Raw genomic sequence first — 20,704 nt, 5'->3', positions numbered from 1 at the left:
TGTCCTGAGACATGTAATCTTCAGATGTGCAATAAACATACTTGCCTTGTGCTGGGAGGAGAGTTATGGTGACTGAACACGTACAATACCTTGAACAGGGCCGGGTGCATCGTAGACAGTAAGTGGTAACGTATTATTGCTGCTGTTAGCAGCAGCAGTTGGTCATTGGACACTTAAATGGGAGAGGGGCAGTTAGTGGAAAGACAAACGGGACACCAATGAGATGTAAAAAAACGAGAGATGACTGGACGCCAACCACAAACCAACAACTTGACATTGTGCCTAAAGCAGCTCAGGCCCTGCCATTCAACATCACTGTCAGCACTTTGCCAGCAGGTCGAGTGGAGCAAATGGATCTAAACTAAAGGTAGGTGGCTGAGTGCGGTGGCTCATGCCTGTGATCCCGCCACTTTGGGAGGCCGAGGCGGGAGGACCCATCTCTAAAAAAATTTTTTAAAAATTGGCTGTGCATATGTGGCGTGCACCTGTAGTCCTAGCTACTTGAGAAGCTGAGGCAGGAGGATCACTTGAGACCAGGAGTTTAAGAATGCAGTGAGCTATGGTTGCGCCACTGCACTCCAGCCTGGGTGATGGTGCGAGACCCCGTCCCTAAAGAATAAAGAAAGGAGGCATTCATGTAAGAGCTGTGTAACCGTAGCTGGTGCCTCGTCTCCACTGGTTGCTTCCTTATTACCTGTACCAGGGTAGCTCTTCCATGTGCCTTCTCCTTCTTTACAGTGCCATCTTCAAGTTCCAACCCTACCACTGGCTTTCTTGCACCCTGACTCTTCTGAAATAACAGGCTACTCTTGCAGCTTTCATTTTCCACTCACTGTTTACTTGATCTTGAAAGGGACCAAACTTGTGCTCTGTCTTTCCACACTACACTAACTAGGAAAGAAAAGCAGGCAGTGAATTAAACGGTGTTGGTGCTCACACTGATACGAAAAATATGTTATCACTGAAGGCCTCTAATAGGGCCTAAAACAACTCACTGTGATTAGGAAAGAAGCAAGATAAATTATGTTTTAGCAGCTAACAGGTGTGCAGTATCAACCTAGTAAGTTTAGTGCTGTCACGAATAACAACACGGTACTCCATTACTGCTGCAATCTTGTAGATTCATTTCAGTGTGTGCATTTCACCCATACTGAAATGAAAACTGGAAAATCAAGAAATAATCATTATGAAGTTGGAAGTTAAGAGGAAAATGAGACCAACTGTCTCTGTAAGAAAAGTGAATTGTATACCATCTGTGTGCGTGAGAGTATCTGGCTTGCTGTAAGTGCCGCTTCTTCTTCTGAGGACTCATCGGTATCCTCCTGATTGGTGAGGTTCAGGCTGGGGGTGCTACTAGAGCACTGGTACTCTTGGAGGGATGGAGTGTCCCCTTTGTCAATACTGTCTAGTGAGCGCCTGCGAACTCCCCAGTTGAAATTGTCCATACTTTCACCCTGGAAAAGCAAGACACGATTTCTAAAACCTTAAATACATACTTCTAAATGTACTAAATGTAATACACCAGAAAAACATATACCAAGATGAAAAATACTTAATGCATCATTAAAAGCAGAGATTCAATCAGCCCTTCAATTTCTTTAAACTGTTAACATACCATCAAATATTTATATTGAAAAAGATCAAAATTATTTGGTTGACAACCTGTTTTAACTAAATAATTTTCTTGACTTTCTATCTTGTATTACTGGGGACCAATTAAATCTACTATCTAAGTCATTTCTATTCTAATATACAAACATGAATGAGACCACAAAGAAGACAAGTACCTCACAGATGACAACAAACAATACACAACACCAGGCTGCAACTTACCTGCAGCTCCTGGTTAGCAAAAAGAAAAACATACAGAATTAGAAAAAAACGAAGACAAACATTTAAATATACACTACACTTTTGGGGCAAACTCTTTGTGATTTCTCAAACCCAAAGACTGATTCAAGCTCTGGATTAAGCTTTGTGTAGAAAGTCAACATGTGATTCAAACCTTTTCTTATGCAAAATATGCTATGAAAAAGTCAGAGACAGACACTTAAAACAACATTTCTATGATACACTTTGGCAACACAAACTTTAATAAAATCTTCAAGATTTATAAAGGTTTAATACTTAGTACAATGCAAAAACTGACTTCAAATACCCACATGCAGTTGACAACATACAAGGTCACAAATTATTTTAGTTGGTAGTATGGCTCTGGCTAAATTCAATGGTCATTTTTTGCTATAAAATATAATTTAAAATCAAGATCACAGCCAACAAAACATAACTGTTGCCAAGAGGAAATATGACAAATTTCAATTTCTCCCACTTAAGGATTTATATAAGTTATGTTTCTGTTATTCTAAGCTGCTCCTCCTTTTGTAAGGATATAATCCTTACAATTTTTCGTAGGTCCTGATATAACAAACCACATTGAGCTGGTTAGCAAAATATGTTTTTTTTTCTGTATGCCTTTACACAGGAATTGTCCAGATTAGAAGTTTTCAAAATTTTTTTTTTTTTAAGCAGAAGAATACTTATTTCAAATGAAATTTTAGATGGAATTCAATTGTGCAAAACTAAGAAAACCAGAGCTGCTCTGGTCGAAGGTGTACAGGAGGTTGGTCCATTGGGTCTTTGAATCTGTCCCTGCTGTTTCTGAAGATATCTTGGAAGCCCTAGGGCTCTGCATGTCAGAGTTTGAAAACCACCTTCCTAGAACGTATCATTTCAAATATTATTATGTATCAAAACACATAATGGCAATGGCCCTCAATATATATTTGGTGAGTGAACGAATACGCACTGTAGGCTTTCAAAGTGAGCAGATATTTTACTATAATTTTCATTAGTGGTTAAGTTTGTTTTGTAGCAATCAAAGTATTTCCTGTTACCATGTTTTAAACAAGACTACATCCCGGTTTTAGAAAATCTGTATCGCTGATTTGGCCTAATTATGGGGATAAATTAGCATGCTCCACCCCAGCCCTGATTACTATGACTTGAATTAAAGACAGAACTACAATAAACACCCTTAGTTCATCTGACTAAGGTTCTATTAAAAGCCGTATTTATTACCACTGACATTTTAGAGCACTGAATGAACTTGAAAGCATTTACGGTTCTCTTTAAACAAAAAAGAGGCAAACAAAAAGAAAAATAACCTTACCATTACAAAAATGTCAAGAGCCTGCCTTTAGAAATCTAAATTCTGGACTGAAAAAAGCAAAGAACTACAGAAGAGTTTAGAAGCTGCTCCTGGTCTTGGGTAGGGCAGCAGGTCTCTTTAACCTATTCCACTCTGTTACTTGGTTGTGCAAGTCTGTTCTATTTCCTACAATATATTTTTTTAAATGATGAGTGTGAAACTAATTTTAGGGTGGTAACATACACTTTTTGGAAAAAAAAAATAATAGAAAGGAAGAGAATAGAAAATATCAGTATGCATAGCATAGAGTTTGGATGCATATTCTTGAAACTTTTATTTTTAAAGATATATATACTTGGATGTGATATAAAATATATTAACTGTGGATTAATGTCAAAAAAAGTTTAAAGGCTACTGCTCTGAAAGGTGCTGAATAATACTTGTTCTTGAGTTCCTGTGAACCTATACAATTGTGTCTTTGGGAAAATGTAAATGGTGGAGTATTCCATAGGAGCCTACACAGCTCCTAAGCTGACATGAAGGCATTTGCATTACTTGGAGGCACCATGGTCACATCCTCACATCTGCAGGGGGTACTGAGGCATGTTGAGGAGGGGGATCTTTACTTCCTTAAACTGATCTTCCATGGAGAATGAACAGTGTGATATGGGAGAGTGCATTACATTTCATTCCTCCACCTCACCTATTACAGCCAAAGGAAACACCCCTACAAGAAGAGCTGATGAATGTGTATGAGTTGTATACGTATATGTACATGAGAGTTGATAAATGTGTATGAGCTGTATGAGTTGTATACGTACATGTACATGAGAGTTGATAAATGTGTATGAGCTGTATATGAGTTGTATATGTGTATGTATATGAGAGTTGAATGTGTACGAGCTGTATGAGTTGTATATGTGTATGTATATGAGAGCTGAATGTGTACAAGCTGTATATGTGTATGTATATGAGTTGATGAATGTGTACAAGCTGTATATGAGTTGTATATGTGTATGTATATGAGAGTTGATGAATATGTACAAGCTGTATATGAGTTGCATATGTATATGTATATGAGAGTTGATGAATGTGTATGAGTTGTATATGAGTTGTATATGTGTATGTATATGAGAGTTGATGAATGTGTATGAACTAGTTTTGTGGGCTAATAAATCTACTTTTTGAGTTATGAATTCCATTTAGAAAGCATCTAAATTGACATAACTACCAGTGTAATATAATCGACCAATCAATTTAGAAGAGAAACGCTTTGAGTATTAAATGAAATCAGGCATTTGAGAGAGTTACCTACATCATAAAGAAGAAAGTGATTCAGAATGTCAAAGAAGGAATCTCAGTCATTTGCCAAAGGGAAGAGTTCTAGAAAGCCAAACCCTTTGTGATAGTCAATTTAGTGGTAAGTGCAACTTTCTTTAAAGTTGTCCTTAATCAATTTTCATATAAATTTTTACCATTTGGCTGCATATTAGTTTATAAGACAAATTATGCAAAACATTTAAGTCTAAGCATACCCTGAAAATAATTTTGAAGAAATCCATTTTTTAATTTTATATTTTTAAAGATAAAGGTGAAAAATGGAATGTTTCTCTTTTATCTCAGACTTATTCTGCTATTGACTAATTGTGGTAATCAAATTTAGTTCCTAATTTAGATTTTTACCTTTTTGACCTTACACTGACCTCAATAAGATCCTCTGATCAAATCCTTAATTCTCATACAACTGTTCTATAAATATTAACAGAGAAAGCCCACATCCTTACCTCTGCATCTTCCAGTTCAACATCTAAAAAGTCAAAATCCTTAAAAACACCAAACTGTTGTTCACTGCTATTATCTTCCACAGCTACTTCTTCCTCTTGAATTATGTCTTCTGTTGTAGAAATTAGGCTAGTCTGTTGGTCACCGACTTCCAAATCCTCATTAGAAGAAAATACAACCTGATGACCGATAAAAAAAGTCCATCCATCAGCTTTGTCACTCTGCATATGAGATATCTGTACCCCAAAGCCACTGCAGACCTCATTCTTCAATGCATTCAGAGCTTAAATTTGGTCTTCATGTTTAACTAGTTGAACACCCAGTTAGCAACACTAGTTGCTACACTAGTTGGCTGCCAGATGTCACAAGAGACAAGAAATCTTTTTTTCATTCTGAGTTAATACCGTAAGTAAGGTAAATTAGAAAAGGCAAGAAAGGAGACAGATCAGTTCTTCATGGAATAACATGATCTTTAAGACCTTGACACAAGCCTTCAGGATTACTCACTGATGGGTTCTTTGGGAGGCCAGATTCTGGACCACAGAGAGAAAGCACATTCATTAGCTTTTCTCTTGTTCTTCGCTAAAGAAAAAAAAAATTAAAATGTTAGGACTACTGATAAAATAAGACAAATTCTCAAGTTTTCATATATATAACAAAACTGATTTTTCTATGAATGTTCCATTTTGATATTCTTTATGTACCTGTGATAACTGTGGCCTTTTCCAACTAACAGGAACCAAGGCGTTAGAATTAGAACCAGAAGAAGTTGAGGAAGTACTTCTAGTGACAGCAATAACTTTTGGTTTCCCATTTCTTCCAGCTGCACTGTGCTGATCACCATATTTGTTTCCAATAATTGGTGTCTACACAGAAACAAAATGTCAGTGTTTGGCTCAAATATTTCAACATAAAAGAAACTTAAAAGGGTTAACAGTGCACCTATAATATTTTTTACAAACAAAAAAACAATATGAGGAGAGAAATAACTTTGCATGAGGTAGATGTTAACAAAGATCAAAGGTAATGATATATACATTTTTAATCAAGAGGCTTTATTAGAAATAATAATTTTATATCTGAGGTTATCAGAAAGCTTATTCCTATTTTAAATATAATCTGCATTCTTTAAAAACCACCACCTCCACCTTCCCCCATCACAATTATAAAATATACCCAAAACTCGGAAAATATAAAAAAGATTTATATTTTAAATATAAAATCACCTGTTTTCTTACCACTCAGACTTAATATTTGTTAAATTTTGGCACTTTTTCAATGCATATTGTTAAGTATGCCTCAGCAATGTGGTTTAGCAAACACTGAAGATAAGTAACAAAAGAGGAACATTTCTATGTCGATTCTTACTACAAATCTGATGTGTAATACTTCCAAAATTTATTTCAGTAAAAATTCTATGATAATCAAAAACTCATTTATATTTGACTTTGTAAAGTGTTTTAAATTTGCAATTGAAAATAAAATTCAAGCTCATCTGCATGTCATACGAGTCCCTTTATACTCAACTGATCATCCTTCTTCTCCCTAGCCTCAAATACGACCACTTCCCCCTCTCTGAACTTCACACAGCAGCAAAACTGAGCTTGCTCTTGTTTTCCAAACATACCATGCTCTTTTATAGACCCCTGTTTTAGCTTATGTTGCTCCTTTGCATGGAATATCCACTAAGTAAACTTCTAATCATCTTTTAGTGACGACTCCAGACTTCTAAGGAGGCCTTCTCTTCTACCACCACCTCTGTGTAATCAAACTTGGACAGTTAACATGCTGACTGTAAACTGTTTATGTGCCTGACTTCCCTACTACACATGTATCCATTGGACCATGTGTGATTGCCTCTATACCTCTGCTGTATCTCCAGTGCCTATGCATGGCAGGTACTGAGGAATTTTTGATGAAACAAACTGAAATTAAGTATACAAAATGTTCTGAGAATTTGCATCACTGCTTCAAATAACATAATTAAGTTATACGATCAATTTCTGAATCAGAAGGAAAAGAAAAGCCAAGCTTCTCTATCATATTCCCATGCTATTATACATACATCTTGCTAGAAATTCTCAGATATTATTAACTAAAAAATTAGTAACAAATATGCTTTCTATATAAAAAAATAAAGTTTAGGATAAATTCTAATGCCAAGATTAAACTGCAATAAAACATTTATCTATATAATTCTAATCAACAAAAAAGTAAGTAGAGCTTCAATTTTTAATCTTTCTCAACCTTACAATACTTGATCAATAACTTCCTTCTTGAAAAGTTCCTCCCTTGGCTTCTGAAAGACCGTTTCAATGGCATCAAGGCACCAAGAGTGGGCTCAGGTGTCAAGGGAAAAAAAATTGGGACTCTCAGCAAGGATGAAAAATCTTTAAATGAGATTTTTATTAATATGCAGCATAGCCAGGCTCCAGGGTTCCTTCCAGACTGGTGGCCCCTGCTTCTGTCTAGTCCTAAAATATCCAGTTTCTCAGGTTTCCTTTAGTTGTTGCCTTCTGTTCTTTTTAGTTTTCCTTCCATGGTTTCAGCCATCCACTTACACAAGACTGAAACCCTTAATTTGTTACTTCCACCCAAGTTTTCCTCTAAAACTTCAGATCCCCAAATTTAATTGACCACCAGGCACCTCCTTTAGTATGTTTCTGGGTCACTTATGAGTCAACATGTCCAAGAGGGAACTCATTGCCTTCTCCTTCCTTGCTATAAGATCTGTTCCTGCAATTCCACTCTCTTGAATGGTGCAACATTCATCTACCTGTCAAGGCCATTCATCAAATCCTTGATACCTCTTCCCCACTTTCCCATTAAATCCCATCAGTTACTTCCTTGGTCTTTTTGTAAACCATCTCTCTTCCTTCTTCATTATCCCTGCAATTGTCTTGGGACAGTCCCACATTATCTTTTGCCCAAATTCTTCTAACAGATTCCTTACCAACTGTCCTCTCCTCCTCCCTGCTCTATTTTCTATGCTATGGCTAGAGTGATCCTCCTAAAACACAAACCCTAATACGCCAACTAAAAATCCTTTAAGAGCTCCTGCTGGTTTAGATAAAACGAGCTTGTTACTATGAAATGCAAGATCCCCATGAGCTTGCCCCTTCCTATGCCTTCAGCCTCATCTCTCATCACACTCTAGTTGCATTTTTTTGAACTCTGTGACCAAGGTATGCTGTAATACTTGCAAGTGTCCAGAACACCACTCTTTCTCATACTTACAAGCCTTCATTCACATATTCTCCATTGCTTTGCGTTTAACCTACCCTCCCCAAACTGCCATAGGTGCCTGTCTAGGATTACTTGTCTTTCAACATTCAGCTCAGATGTTGACTCCTTTCTGAAACCACTCCTTTAGATGGATGCTACATATTCCCCAAGCACTTTTAATTTATTCCAGCCGAGTGTTGATCACAATGTTTAGTTGTTAAGCTAAACACTGTTGGGAAGCTAAGTTGTGATGTTTCTTTTAGATGGGTAATATACAGTCTGTTTCCCTAACAGACAGTAAGCTTTCTAACAGTAGGCCTTCCCCCAAACCCCACTTTGTTGTTCATAACAGCTATCATATTGTCTAACACTGGGTATGAGCTCAATCAATGTTTGTTGAATGAAAGAATGAATAAATAAACAAATGAAAATTCCTAGTAGAATATCTTCATCAATTTCTGAGCATCTTACCTCAGATATATCGAAATGAAAATCTAAGGTCTTCCCAGGCAACTCCTTAGAAACATTATTAAAAATTTTAGTGAAGGATATTTCAGGAGAACCTGTATCTCCTCCATAGGTCTTGGGGATATCACTGGGTACGACAAGACTCGCAGAGCGTGACACCACCAGCTTTAATATGTTAAGGGCTTCCTTCCAGTAAGGACTCTGGTTTAAAAAATAATTGACACGTAAAAGTTACAAATGCACATTCAACTAAGAATAACAATTTACTGTACACCATGAAAATATTATTTCTACAAAAATGCTTGTAAAAATTACTCATTTTTAAGATCCTTAATGAAAGGTCTGAATTACAAAAGGAAAGAAAACACAAGTTATTATTTGTACTGTTAATTTATCAGATACCGTATGTGTAATAATGCTACCCAACTGAAACATCTTGCTTTTCTCCCAATAAGTGCTTTGTAATTATCATTAATTTGGACAGACTAATACAGTAACTTGGCAGTAGTATTAAACAAAAGATTTACATATACATCAACTTATAGGTGAATGAAGTTTATAGCTTTGAGACTCTAAAATTTAAGTATTTTAAGACTTTGCAGATAAAATTTTTTTAACAAATACCTTCCTTTTTAGACATAAAAATATTAAAATACTAAAATACAGTTAAGACTTTTTTTCTTGATGGCCCAGGCCCCAAATACTGACAGTAGATACCATGCTAAAGTGATGTTCTCAGGGATTACTGAGTTGTGTAGGGTGAGGTTTTTTTTCCTACATATTTTGGCTATTTAAAAAAATTTTTTCTGCTTGACTTAGTTTTGTATATTCCTACCAATAAAATCTAGGGATGATTTATGAGATAGATGTACATGTAGAGAAGAGTCAATGTCTGATAAAGAATTTATAGTATCTTTCTTTTACCACCCACTGAAAAGGATACATAGAAAAAACTACTTATTTAGGGTACCAAAAATCACATCTCAACCTTGTATTATATTATACATATTCTTTCACAGCTGATATCTGAGGAAAGAAAAATAACCATTAAGACATCAAAAAAAGGAAGTGAAAAATCTCTGGCAGAACTGGGCTATCCAATTGAGTCCGTAACATCTTGCTATGAAGACACCTAAAACACAAAATACTTGATAATAAAAAGGTCTACATGATACTGTGACATTTTAAGAACAGCACTGTAAAAAGTAGTTTAAAGGCCAGGAGCAGTGGCTCACAGCTGTAATCCCAGTACTTTGGGAGGTCAATGTGGCAGATCACTTGAGGTCAGGAGTTTGAGACCGGCCTGGCCAATGTGGTAAAACCCCATCTCCCCTAAAAATACAAAAATCAGCTAGGCATGGTGGCATGTGCCTCTAATTCCAGCTACTTGGGAGGCTGAGGCAGGATAATCCTTGAACCCAGGAGGCGGAAGTTGCAGTGAGCCAAGATCACACCTCGGCACTTCAGCCTGGGCAACAGAGTGAGACTCCATCTCAAAACAAACAAACAAACAAACAAAAAAGTTTATATTTAACATAATCATGACCAAGTAGAAATAATGATCACTTTTTTCTGACAGAAATAATTACTATCTCTGGGCATCATGAAATGCTAAACTTTAGGATGTTTTCATAAATTATATTGCTGGTTGTGTTTAAACATAAAAGATTATCAATAATTCAATTCTGTGAAATATTCAGTTGTTTAATAGAGCACAAGCCAGCCGCTGTGATGAGCCATCAGCTAAACATGATCTTGATTCACACATTTACAAGGAAATCTGGAAAAAAAATTAAGTCAACATTTTAAAATCAGGAGATTTTACAGAAAAATGTCATTTCCAGCTTCTCTTAAAATGAGAAGTCTGGCCACACTGGACCCATATTCTAACATGAAAACCACCAGGGGAAGCTAAGTTGTGTTGCTTCTTTGAGATGGGGAGTGTGCAGTTCACTTAGCCACAAATCTATGCTCCTTCTGGTTACCTGCTTGTCCACTGGCAAGTTGAGCTTGTGGTTCTGAACACAAGAAATGTACCTATGGTTCATAAGGTAGTAAATTCAATGTGGTATATGTTTCTATGTGAAATATAGCAAATATTTTATAAGTTTTTTTCTTTAAGGTTTAAGAAGAAAAGAGAAATCTGCTTTAGAAAGAGATATAATTGCTATCTGGTAAAGCCTCACTCATTGAAGGGTAAGCCACAAGATAAACAGGGCCACCAGAAAATCTTCCGTTTTTTGGATATCGGCAATCACTGATTTTCAAGGGAATGTTAGAGGTAATCTGGATTACATAACTGAATCACTGAAAACATTTTAATACAGTTTTATTGCTTTCAGATGTGAACTAGAATAAATTCCTTGCCAGCTAAGTATATCCCATTCTAAGTTTTGCTCTAGTGAATGCAAACATAACTGGAGTATAAACACAACATATTAATCTATTAAGGTTGTTAATGAGCTTGTTCTCTTTGGTGAGTTGTATCCATCCTACTGATCTGCTCAGCAATGACTTTCTTAACTGCTAGCTCAAACTGACAGCTTAACTGAATTTCAAAGGTGAAATTCAGTGAAGACCAGGCCGACTTGTCATCATTTACATTTAAATCAAGTTTAATTTTCTACTTTTTAAATATCTGGCACTTTTTATCAGACACACAAAAAAATCTCTAAAATGCAAACTCTTTAAGGAGGTTTTCTGTTTCTAAAAGTAGTGTATGCCTACTATGTAGAATCTCGTTAAAACAGAAAGGTGTGAAGAAAGAAAGAACAATGAGGCCAGGTGCAGTGGCTCATGCCTGTAATCCCAGCACTTTGGGAGGCTGAGGTGGGCAGATTACCTGAGGTCAGGAGTTCGAGACCAACCTGGCCAACATGGCGAAGCCTATCTCTACTAAAAATACAAAAATTAGCTGTGTGTGGTGGTACATGCCTGTAATCCCAGCTACTTGGGAAGCTGAGGCAGGAGACTCGCTGGAATCCAGGAGGCAAAGGCTGCAGTGAGCCAAGACTGTGCCACTGCACTCCAGCCTGCGCAACAGAGCAAGACTCCATCTCAAAACAAAAACAAGAACAACCAATGAGTCACAGTCCTAATTGCCAGAGTTTTGACTGCTGCAATGTGAATATGCATTCCTTCCAGTCATTACAGAACATTATAGAAATTGTTAACATGAAAACTAGAAATTATACTAATTCAGATTCTGGTTTTTGTCACTTATATTGAGAACATTTTGCATACTACAGATATCCTGAAAACATTATTTATGGTTGAACCACTTCCCTATTCTTCAACACTTAAGGCACTTCCAATATTTTGTGATTATAAATCATTTTGAGATGAACAATGTTATATGTAAGTTTTGTGGTCACTCACCTGTACGTATTTGCCAATAATCTTTATGATCTCCAGATTAAACTGCTTGGCTGGGGCTGCAGACAGGTCAATATGACTCAATAGACTATAAATAATCTGTAGTAATGACTGCTGCATACTGGACAATCCTTTTTCTAATAGCTAAAAATAATATTAAAAGTAATATTAAAGTATACTTTAATCAGGTTGAATAAAAACTCAATATTTACATTTAAGAGGCAGAAAAACATAGATTTAGCCTATGAGTTTAGGTGAATTAGAAATCTAGAGACTAATAAAGTGAAAGGTAGTGTCTATTACTGTTATTTTTCCTTGGTTCAGAAAGCAGAATTAGACCATAACTTTTCATCTAAATCACGGTGTTTTATTTCCTTAACTAATTTAATAGGTATTACTTTATTATAAACTGACAAACATTTTCAGTGACTAGGAATCTCTTGCTTTTGACTTTTTCTTTGTGGCTATCTACTTAGTAATTTACTTTTCTGGGCATAAAGATACTTCTTAGGCATCAAATAGATATTAACTTTTTGTGCTATTCTAGGGCTACTTTATCATCCATTTTTTGCTTCCTATTTTAGATAGGAAGCAAATATATCATAAAAATAAAAACTTTTCCAGAAGAAATACTTTTGTATGCTATAATTAATATTCTAGAAAAGATTTCTAAGCTAAAACCTAATTTTATAAAAATAAAAATTATAACCATTCTCCATGATCAGGACCACTAAAAACCCATTTCCATTTTTAATTAGGTAAAGTGTATATTATTTTGAGTTTCATGTCACATAAGGATATAAACACTGGACATGGAAAAAAAAACCACCTTTATAAAAACTTCTTTTACACTTGAAAGGAAGTACTTACATTTTTATCTTAAAAAATTGTTAACTATATTGACTCAGACAATTTGAGTATCAGTTAATATCACTGCTGCTTCTGCAGATAAATCCACTTGATAAGGTGCCACAGAGTAGTTTAAAAAATTATATATATATATTTATATATATGTAAACATTTACTATATATATTAACTACATATATAGTAATATATAGTATTTGCTCTATATATAGTATATATATAGTATTATATATACACTACATATATAGTAATATATAGTATTTACTATATATATAGAGAGAGAAAGAGAGTAAATAAGAAAGTATTTTAGGTAAATTTACCTCTGCAAGATAAGTCACAAGATTAAACGTTGTATCTGAGAAGGAGTCATGTAGGTATCTGCACACAACATTGATCCAGTTAGAACAGTCTCTGGAATATGTGTGTGTACTGTACAAACTCATCATGTGTGCCAGATTGACAAGTGTTGGGCATTTTTCTTCTGCACAAACCTAGAAAACAAATAAAATTATTTCATTCACCTAAAATAAAGACACAAGTTTAACTTGATTTTATGCTAAATGTACTTGCTTAATGAAATAATTTAGATGTATATTGGTTTTAATGCATTTTACTTCAATACGTTAGAAAAGTGAAATGAGAAAAAAGCACAAGGCATTCTTCAGAGACTAGTAAGAGATAACATAGAAAGAGGATTAATGTCTTTGTGGGTACTAAATAGTATGGCCTTCTTCAGTCTGAAGATCTGTAAACTGTCTCTGGCAGAAACCATGTATGGTTCTGTGAACTCGGGACATCATTTTGGAATTGTTTTGTCAAATCCAGGATGGATCAGTGCACAAGCACCTACATAGGCAGACATAACTAGGGAATTCTCAGGGAGGTTCCGAACTGCTGTGACTGGGAGGAAATGCTTCAGCCTCCAGCTGTGTCTGGGGTGTCTCAGTAGAGCAGTCAGTTGCAAACAGCCTCAACATGTGTGACATAGTCAAAGGACATCATTGGGGCTCTGATAAAATTTGGAGTCCAGAATCTCCAATGGATGACAATCTGCATGGTGGACCCCAAACTGCTTTTCAGGAAATCACCTAAAGCTGCTCTAAGATCTTGGGTCAATCTTTTAGGGGCTACTCCAAAATGTACTGACTCTCAAGTTTGTTTGATACAATGTTAAAGAATCTGAACCAACTAATGTTTGGGGGGAATTTTACTGACCTAATGCACTTCTTAGTCTGTTTCCTGGGTTATTGGTGAGGATGTTCCCTGGCCTCTCCCAGGGGATACCTGAGCTATGCAGAACTGGAAAAGGGCCATGCTACTCTTACATACCAATCTGTCATAAAAGGCTAGCCTCCTTGCCATTTCTGCTTTTAGTTTGCCTTTTCCTTGTTCTTCTATGTTACTGATGTTTTGTATGTGTTTTTACAACTACCTACAGCATTTGGTAAAGAAGCTGTCCTTTTAAATATATACATCTTCAACTTTCAAATGAATATCACTAATTTTGGTAATTCAGAAGATGTTTAATAGGCTTGGAGTGCCTCAAATTCATCATTTGGACATTACCATGGAACAAGCACAAAATATAAAGGTTATGCAACGCCGTGCATAGACTATTAACCCAGTAGTTACCTGGGAAGTTATTTTATAAAATCATTAAAACCAGCTGATTTCATGCAGTAGTAGTAGTCTTTTACCCATAAAACAGACACCAGAAAGAAAAAGAAAAAATGGGTTGGTATTTCTTATTTGCATTTCAAAATATAATAATTTAACATATGATTAAAATCACTTAATTTTATAACTTCACAATTTGTTAAATTCTATAAAACATAAAAAAACTTTCCTGAAGAATAAAACATTCTTAGAGAATTCTTATATTCTTAAATAATTGTTTTAAGGAATGAGTTTAAAAAACCTATTTTTTGAAAAGGGAGAAAATTCCTTGGAATATATACTGTGCAGTTTAATAATAGAACAAGTAACAGATTTAATTTTGGAATTTTTGAAATGCCAGGTTAAAATACGATCCAAAAAGAGTGTGTTTTATAACAAACTTTTGTAGCATACTATATTTTGCATATAATGAATCACTAAAGAGAAAAATATTTGTCCTAAGTGTTGCCTCATTTTGAAATGCTGTGCTCTCCAAAGGCACAAACAGTAGAACTAGGGATATTTGCATAACGAAGGAGCACATAATGGCAGAAAATTACTCTTGACAGTTATAAGTGAGAGAGTAATTAAGGAACCAATTTAATTCACATCCTGCAGGTTGCTAAAAGCATACAGAGAGGGAACCTTTGTGTGCTGTCCAACAGGAAGAAAACAGACTTAAAAACAATTTATGAATCACAGAAGACCATATCTGATTTCTTAAAAACATAAAAGAAATTTGGGAATTTCCATGGCCCTACTGTGGTCATGATATCAGCAGCTCGATATTCAAGGAGCTATAACATCCTTTAGGCTAGGAGGCCACACTCCTTAGTTATCTCAGCATTTAGCAGGCAGTAATCATTTAACGCATTCCAGTTGCTACTTTTAAATGCTTCTACTTTCCTTTTTAGGGGATTTATGCCTTTTGTTTTCTTGAAACCCCCAAGTAAACCAATATACATTTCCCCCCTTATATTTGCTTTCCAACCCCTCATATAGGGAAAAAACTTTGTTTACACAAATTTTCTAATCATGTGTCATTAAAATATTAAAATGAAAGTTTCTTTAATAAATTCTGTATTACTATTAGACTTTATTAATGCAAATACAGGCAGTTGGTTTTAGATGAGTAATGATTTCCAAAAGGCAATATTTCTAATAGTCATAATTTTCACCCTCTCGATATTTAATGTTCTATTGGATTAGTTTAATAAAAACCAAGAATAAAAGACAACTTTTGGCTTATTTCCTCCCACCACCATTTCTATTAAAGAAATGAAGATGTTTCCATTAGCTAAAATAATGGCTCTTCTAAAACACATGCTTTTAGAATAATTATATTAAGAACCTTTCCCTATCTAATTTATTTAGAAATTTAATTGGGGATGGTGTTAAGGGCATATTTTATTATTTTCATATCACTTATGAAATGTTATTTATCAAGATGTGAAAAGGTTCTTACTACTGCTAATGGGATTCATTGGGTTGCCAGTATTTTCTTTCTTTACTATGCTGGCACCTGGAGATAAATGTGCACTTAGCAAGCAGTACTGCAACCTGGGCCATGGAAAGGTGGGGGTTTTATTTGGCTTCCTGCACGCTTGCTCTTTCTCCTTGTTAATCAAATCTCAGCTTTTAAAAAAAAAAAATTGCTTACATAAAAAGCTTTTTCTGGGGATTTTATTTGCTTGTTCTCTTCTGTAGAAAACTTCCTTTTTTTTTTCTCCCAGTACTTTAGCCAAGTTCTCTTACTTATCGTGCTATTCACTCACCTCCCCAAGTTCACCAAATTTCCTATTATATGTATGCTACCTGTAAATTTATATAACTCCCTCTTAGAACTGTTCACATTTTCAGTCTGAAAAGCCTTTTTTCGGCCGGGCGCGGTGGCTCAAGCCTGTAATCCCAGCACTTTGGGAGGCCGAGACGGGCGGATCACGAGGTCAGGAGATCGAGACCATCCTGGCTAACACGGTGAAACCCCGTCTCTACTAAAAAATATAAAAAAATTAGCCGGGCGAGGTGGCGGGCGCCTGTAGTCCCAGCTACTCGGGAGGCTGAGGCAGGAGAATGGCGTGAACCCGGGAGGCGGAGCTTGCAGTGAGCTGAGATCCGGCCACAGCACTCTAGCCTGGGCGACAGAGCAAGACTCCGTCTCAAAAAAAAAAAAAAAAAAAAAAAAAAGAAAAGCCTTTTTTCCTCCAGACTCAATGACTGACCGAAAAAAAGTTATGAATTATATTTAAGCAAAAGGCAGGCTGTTTGAGAGTTCCTTATTGTTCTTGAGAGGGGACTACTAAAAATATAAAATGTCAAAATCACATTCTTTTAGCATTAAGGTTAAGAGCTATAATACTTTTAAGCAGATGTGAACAGATGATTTACAAAATAATATAAAATGTCAAAATCACATTCTTCTAACATTAAGGTTAAGAGTCATAATACTTTTAAACAAATGTTAACAGATGATTTACAAATAGCTACATTACTGTTTCTAAAACAGTATGATTTCTGAAGGTAAAAGAGCCAAATAAGGAAGAGAAAAAGAATGGAGTAGAGAGAGAAGATGAAGAGAAAGAGTGTTAAAAGGAAAAAAGGCAAACAAAAAGGGACAGAGAACTTTCCAAATCCTAAAATATATTATGCCCTCTTCTTCCTCAGAACCTCTGCATCTGTAATTTCTTCTGCCTAGAAAACTTCAAACCCTGAACCCCACTCTTTGCCTCTCATCCAGGGATCTTACTTTGGTTATTCCTATCCATTCTTCGATAGTGATCTAAGTCAGCTTAGATATCACTTCCTCTAGCAAGACTTCTGTTTTGCGTGCTCCTTGAGTATTCTGCCACCCATACTCCCCCCGCCCTGATAAAATACCAAATCAGACTCTCTAGTTACTGTCTACTTACTTGACTGCATTCCCCATGATAAAGTACACTATCTACTTTGTTTAACATGTATTTGTAGCATCTAACCCAGTGCTCAGTAAATATTTATTTGGTAATGAATAAACGAATGAAAGAGACAGACAGAGAGGCAAAAGTAGGGAAAAAGAGCAGAAAAAGACTCAGACTCAGAGGAGTGTTACTCTAATTAAATAATTTTATTTACTGTCATTTGAGCAGTTGTAACTTACACCATTACTATGCAAGTCCTTTATGTGCATAAAATAAAAATTTAAATGCAAAATTCATATGGGCAGTGACAATAAAAGGATTTTTAAGAGATTTCCCCCTCCTTTAACATAGACTATAAAATAATTTCCCTATAGTGTTATCTTTCAGCATAACATTTGCTTACCTTTGCTATTCGACTAGCTGTTTCTTTGCAAAACTGAGTTGGGCTGTCAAAATGCTGGATTAAGTGAGGCAATAAGCAAAGGATGTTAAGAGGAAAGCCTATCAAAACAAAAAAAAAGCAAACAATAACCAATTTTATTGCACATTATTTTAAAAGTTAAAGGTTTTTTTAGATGGTTCACAGAAACCATTTTCTTTTCATTTCCTGGGATACTCAATCTTCTAATTCTTCTTTGGCTTTCACCAAATAATTTAAGCTACCTAGCATATAAAAACTATGACTATTTGCAGAAAAGCAGAAATTAGTAGATTTCAAAACAAATGATTAGTTTACATTTCACTACATAAAATGCAAACTGCTGGTGCAATTATATTAACATCACCTGACAATTGGGAAGGATCCACCAATGTATGTTTGGAGACAGAAATGAGTTTACTGAGGAGGTGCACGGTCATTTCTTGTGTAGATGCTGAGGTAAAACCCTTAAGGAAGAGCTGCTGAAGTCCTGGAAAATTAGTCCATTTCAATTTGCTTTGTACATTTTCAATCTTCTCTCGACTCTCTGATTTATCCAAAGGCAAATGGATAAGCAGTTTGTTGAGAAGCCTGAGAGCCAGGAGGTATTCATATTCATAATCTGATTCTAGTAAAGATGCTGCTATCCAAAAAATGGTGGCCATCAAGTTGGTAGGCTCAGTAGTGGACTGCACATCATACATTCCTTTCTCTCTTAGAGAGGAAAGGCTTCTAGTCCTTGCTAAACTACTGCTATGGTTTATCCGTCCATCCATTATATCCAGTGTGTTACTCCGCCGCCGGTCACTTCGTCGGTCACCAATCAAACTTAATCTCAAAGAGTTACTTCTTGCATTACTGTTATATCCCAAATAACTGCTATTATTAATGGGACTTGTGCTTAGATTGAGTTGTCCAGTGCTTTTTCTGTTAGCTGCATACTTGTTTCCCATTATAGGATCATGATATGAGGTTCTTAAAAAAGAAAGAAAAATAGATGAATGCATACCCAGTCACTTCTTTTGCTAAATTAATTTTACTTCTGAAAACACTGAAAAATAGTAACTGGTACCAGAAAAATCATTTTTCAGTATACCTGACTTTGTTGAATCAAATTTCAGTTTTGCCTCCAAATTCAAACAAAATGTACAACAGTACCTTTTCTCCTGTGGCTAACAGTTTCCTTTGAGTTGAGATGAGGCTCTACTTGCTGAGAAAATTCTGCTATAGAATTCAACATTAACAACGTTCAGCTCTGAGATTTAGGCATACATTAAGTTCAAAACTGACTTCATTTGTCTTATCCTCAAACATGATGGTCCTGATGTCCCTATTTCTGTCAATGACACTCTCTTTTCAAAAGAACTAAGCTAAAAAATTTTTGATTTCTCCTCCTCCCTCACATCCAATTTTTATTAAGAAAATATTGACTGAATGCTTTTTATGTTTGCCAGCTGTACAGAAAAGGAAGGAATGTTAGACAAGTCTTTTGAAAGAGGGGATATGTAAATGGATAAATTTATAGCCTGTTAATTGCTATTATTAAAACATGCAAAAATCACTGTGAGAACCCAAAGGATGGAATAATCAGCACTATCCTGAGGGAGTTAGAAATGCTTAGCTAGGAAATGACATTTGGGACGGGACTTGAAGGACTAATCAATTCTGGGCTTGCAAGGCAGAGAAAGTGGGGAGAAAGGCTGCTGCAGGGAGAAGGAACAATATGTGAAAGGTAGGAGAGCCCTAAGGCTCCCAGGCAGCTGGGGAAGCAATAGGATGCTGAATGTGGCAGGAATGAAGTGGTGCAGCAGAAAGATCTCTAACCAGCACATTAGAAGAACAGCACTGCTAAAATCAGCACTTGAATTTTTCACACGTCCTCACTGTCTGTGGCCCATCTCCCACAGAATGGTAATCCATATAATTTGGGTGGTATTGTGCTTACTAACAATATTAGAATTTAAAAAGTTATAGCTATATGTAGTTAGCTATTCAAGTTATCTATATGTTAGATTGCCTGGTTTAAATTCTTACTGAGAAAGGGCAGAAAGAAGATCATAATGCTTCATGGTTTCAGCCAACGTATCAATTGCAGATTCCAATGTAAGAAGAAGCTCAATCACAAATCCCTGGAGGGAAAAAGGCAGATTTTAATTAATTATACTCTGGAATAAAGAAACTGCAATGGAGTTCCTAATGGGATTTTAAAACAGAACAAACTCTATATTATGTTACAAAATGATTAAACTCTTGAGCAACATGATCTTGCTGATTGATGCAAACTCATCAAATTAATGGTGTATAAATTGATTGTAATGGTGCCACAATTTACTCAAAATTGCTCAGGTCAGAAATCTAGGAACCATCCTTGTTTCTTTCACATCTAAACTGAATCTACCAGCAAGTCTTGAAAATATTACTTTTGTCTGTTTGTTTGTTATTTGAGACATAGTCTTGCTCTATTGCCCAGGCTGGAGTGCAGTGGTGCAATCTTGGCTCACTGCAACCTCTGCCTCCTGGATTCAAGTGATTCTCCTGCCTCAGCCTCCCAAGCAGCTGGGACTACAGGCGTGTACCTGCACACCTAGCTAATTTTTGTATTTTTAGTAGAGACAGGTTTCACTATGTTGGCCAGGGTGGTCTCGAACTCTTGACCTCAGGTCCACCAGTTTCAGCCTCCCAAAGTGCTGGGATGATAGGTGTGAGCCACTGTGCCTGACCGAAAATATCACTTTTAAAATACACACTAAAAATCTGACCACTTTCCTTTACCTCCATAACTTCCCTTAATCTAAGCTACCACCATTTCAGCTGGACTCTTAACCTCCTGACCTCTCTTGCCTCCACTCTTGCCCTCCCTACAGATTTCA

At 35.9% G+C, this 20,704-nt stretch overlaps 1 protein-coding gene across 8 annotated transcripts in view; it reads right to left on the bottom strand.

Moving 5' to 3' along the window:
- FRYL (FRY like transcription coactivator) overlaps positions 1-20,704 on the bottom strand; it is a 297,483-nt gene that overhangs the window by 29,835 nt on the left and 246,944 nt on the right. For all 8 annotated transcript variants that reach the window (XM_033214725.1, XM_033214724.1, XM_033214728.1 and 5 more), the window contains 10 exons: positions 19,869-19,963; positions 18,202-18,809; positions 17,820-17,917; positions 13,184-13,354; positions 12,002-12,142; positions 8,627-8,824; positions 5,635-5,796; positions 5,438-5,512; positions 4,933-5,109; positions 1,251-1,454 (listed from right to left, as the gene is read on the bottom strand). In XM_033214725.1, coding sequence (XP_033070616.1) covers positions 1,251-1,454; positions 4,933-5,109; positions 5,438-5,512; positions 5,635-5,796; positions 8,627-8,824; positions 12,002-12,142; positions 13,184-13,354; positions 17,820-17,917; positions 18,202-18,809; positions 19,869-19,963 — 1,929 coding nt within the window. The remainder of the gene's footprint in view (positions 1-1,250; positions 1,455-4,932; positions 5,110-5,437; positions 5,513-5,634; positions 5,797-8,626; positions 8,825-12,001; positions 12,143-13,183; positions 13,355-17,819; positions 17,918-18,201; positions 18,810-19,868; positions 19,964-20,704) is intronic.

Source organism: Trachypithecus francoisi, unplaced genomic scaffold, assembly GCF_009764315.1.
Source record: "Trachypithecus francoisi isolate TF-2019V2 unplaced genomic scaffold, Tfra_2.0 Lachesis_group1, whole genome shotgun sequence".
Taxonomy (NCBI): domain Eukaryota; kingdom Metazoa; phylum Chordata; class Mammalia; order Primates; family Cercopithecidae; genus Trachypithecus; species Trachypithecus francoisi.
This window is presented reverse-complemented; position numbering and strand designations above follow the sequence as displayed.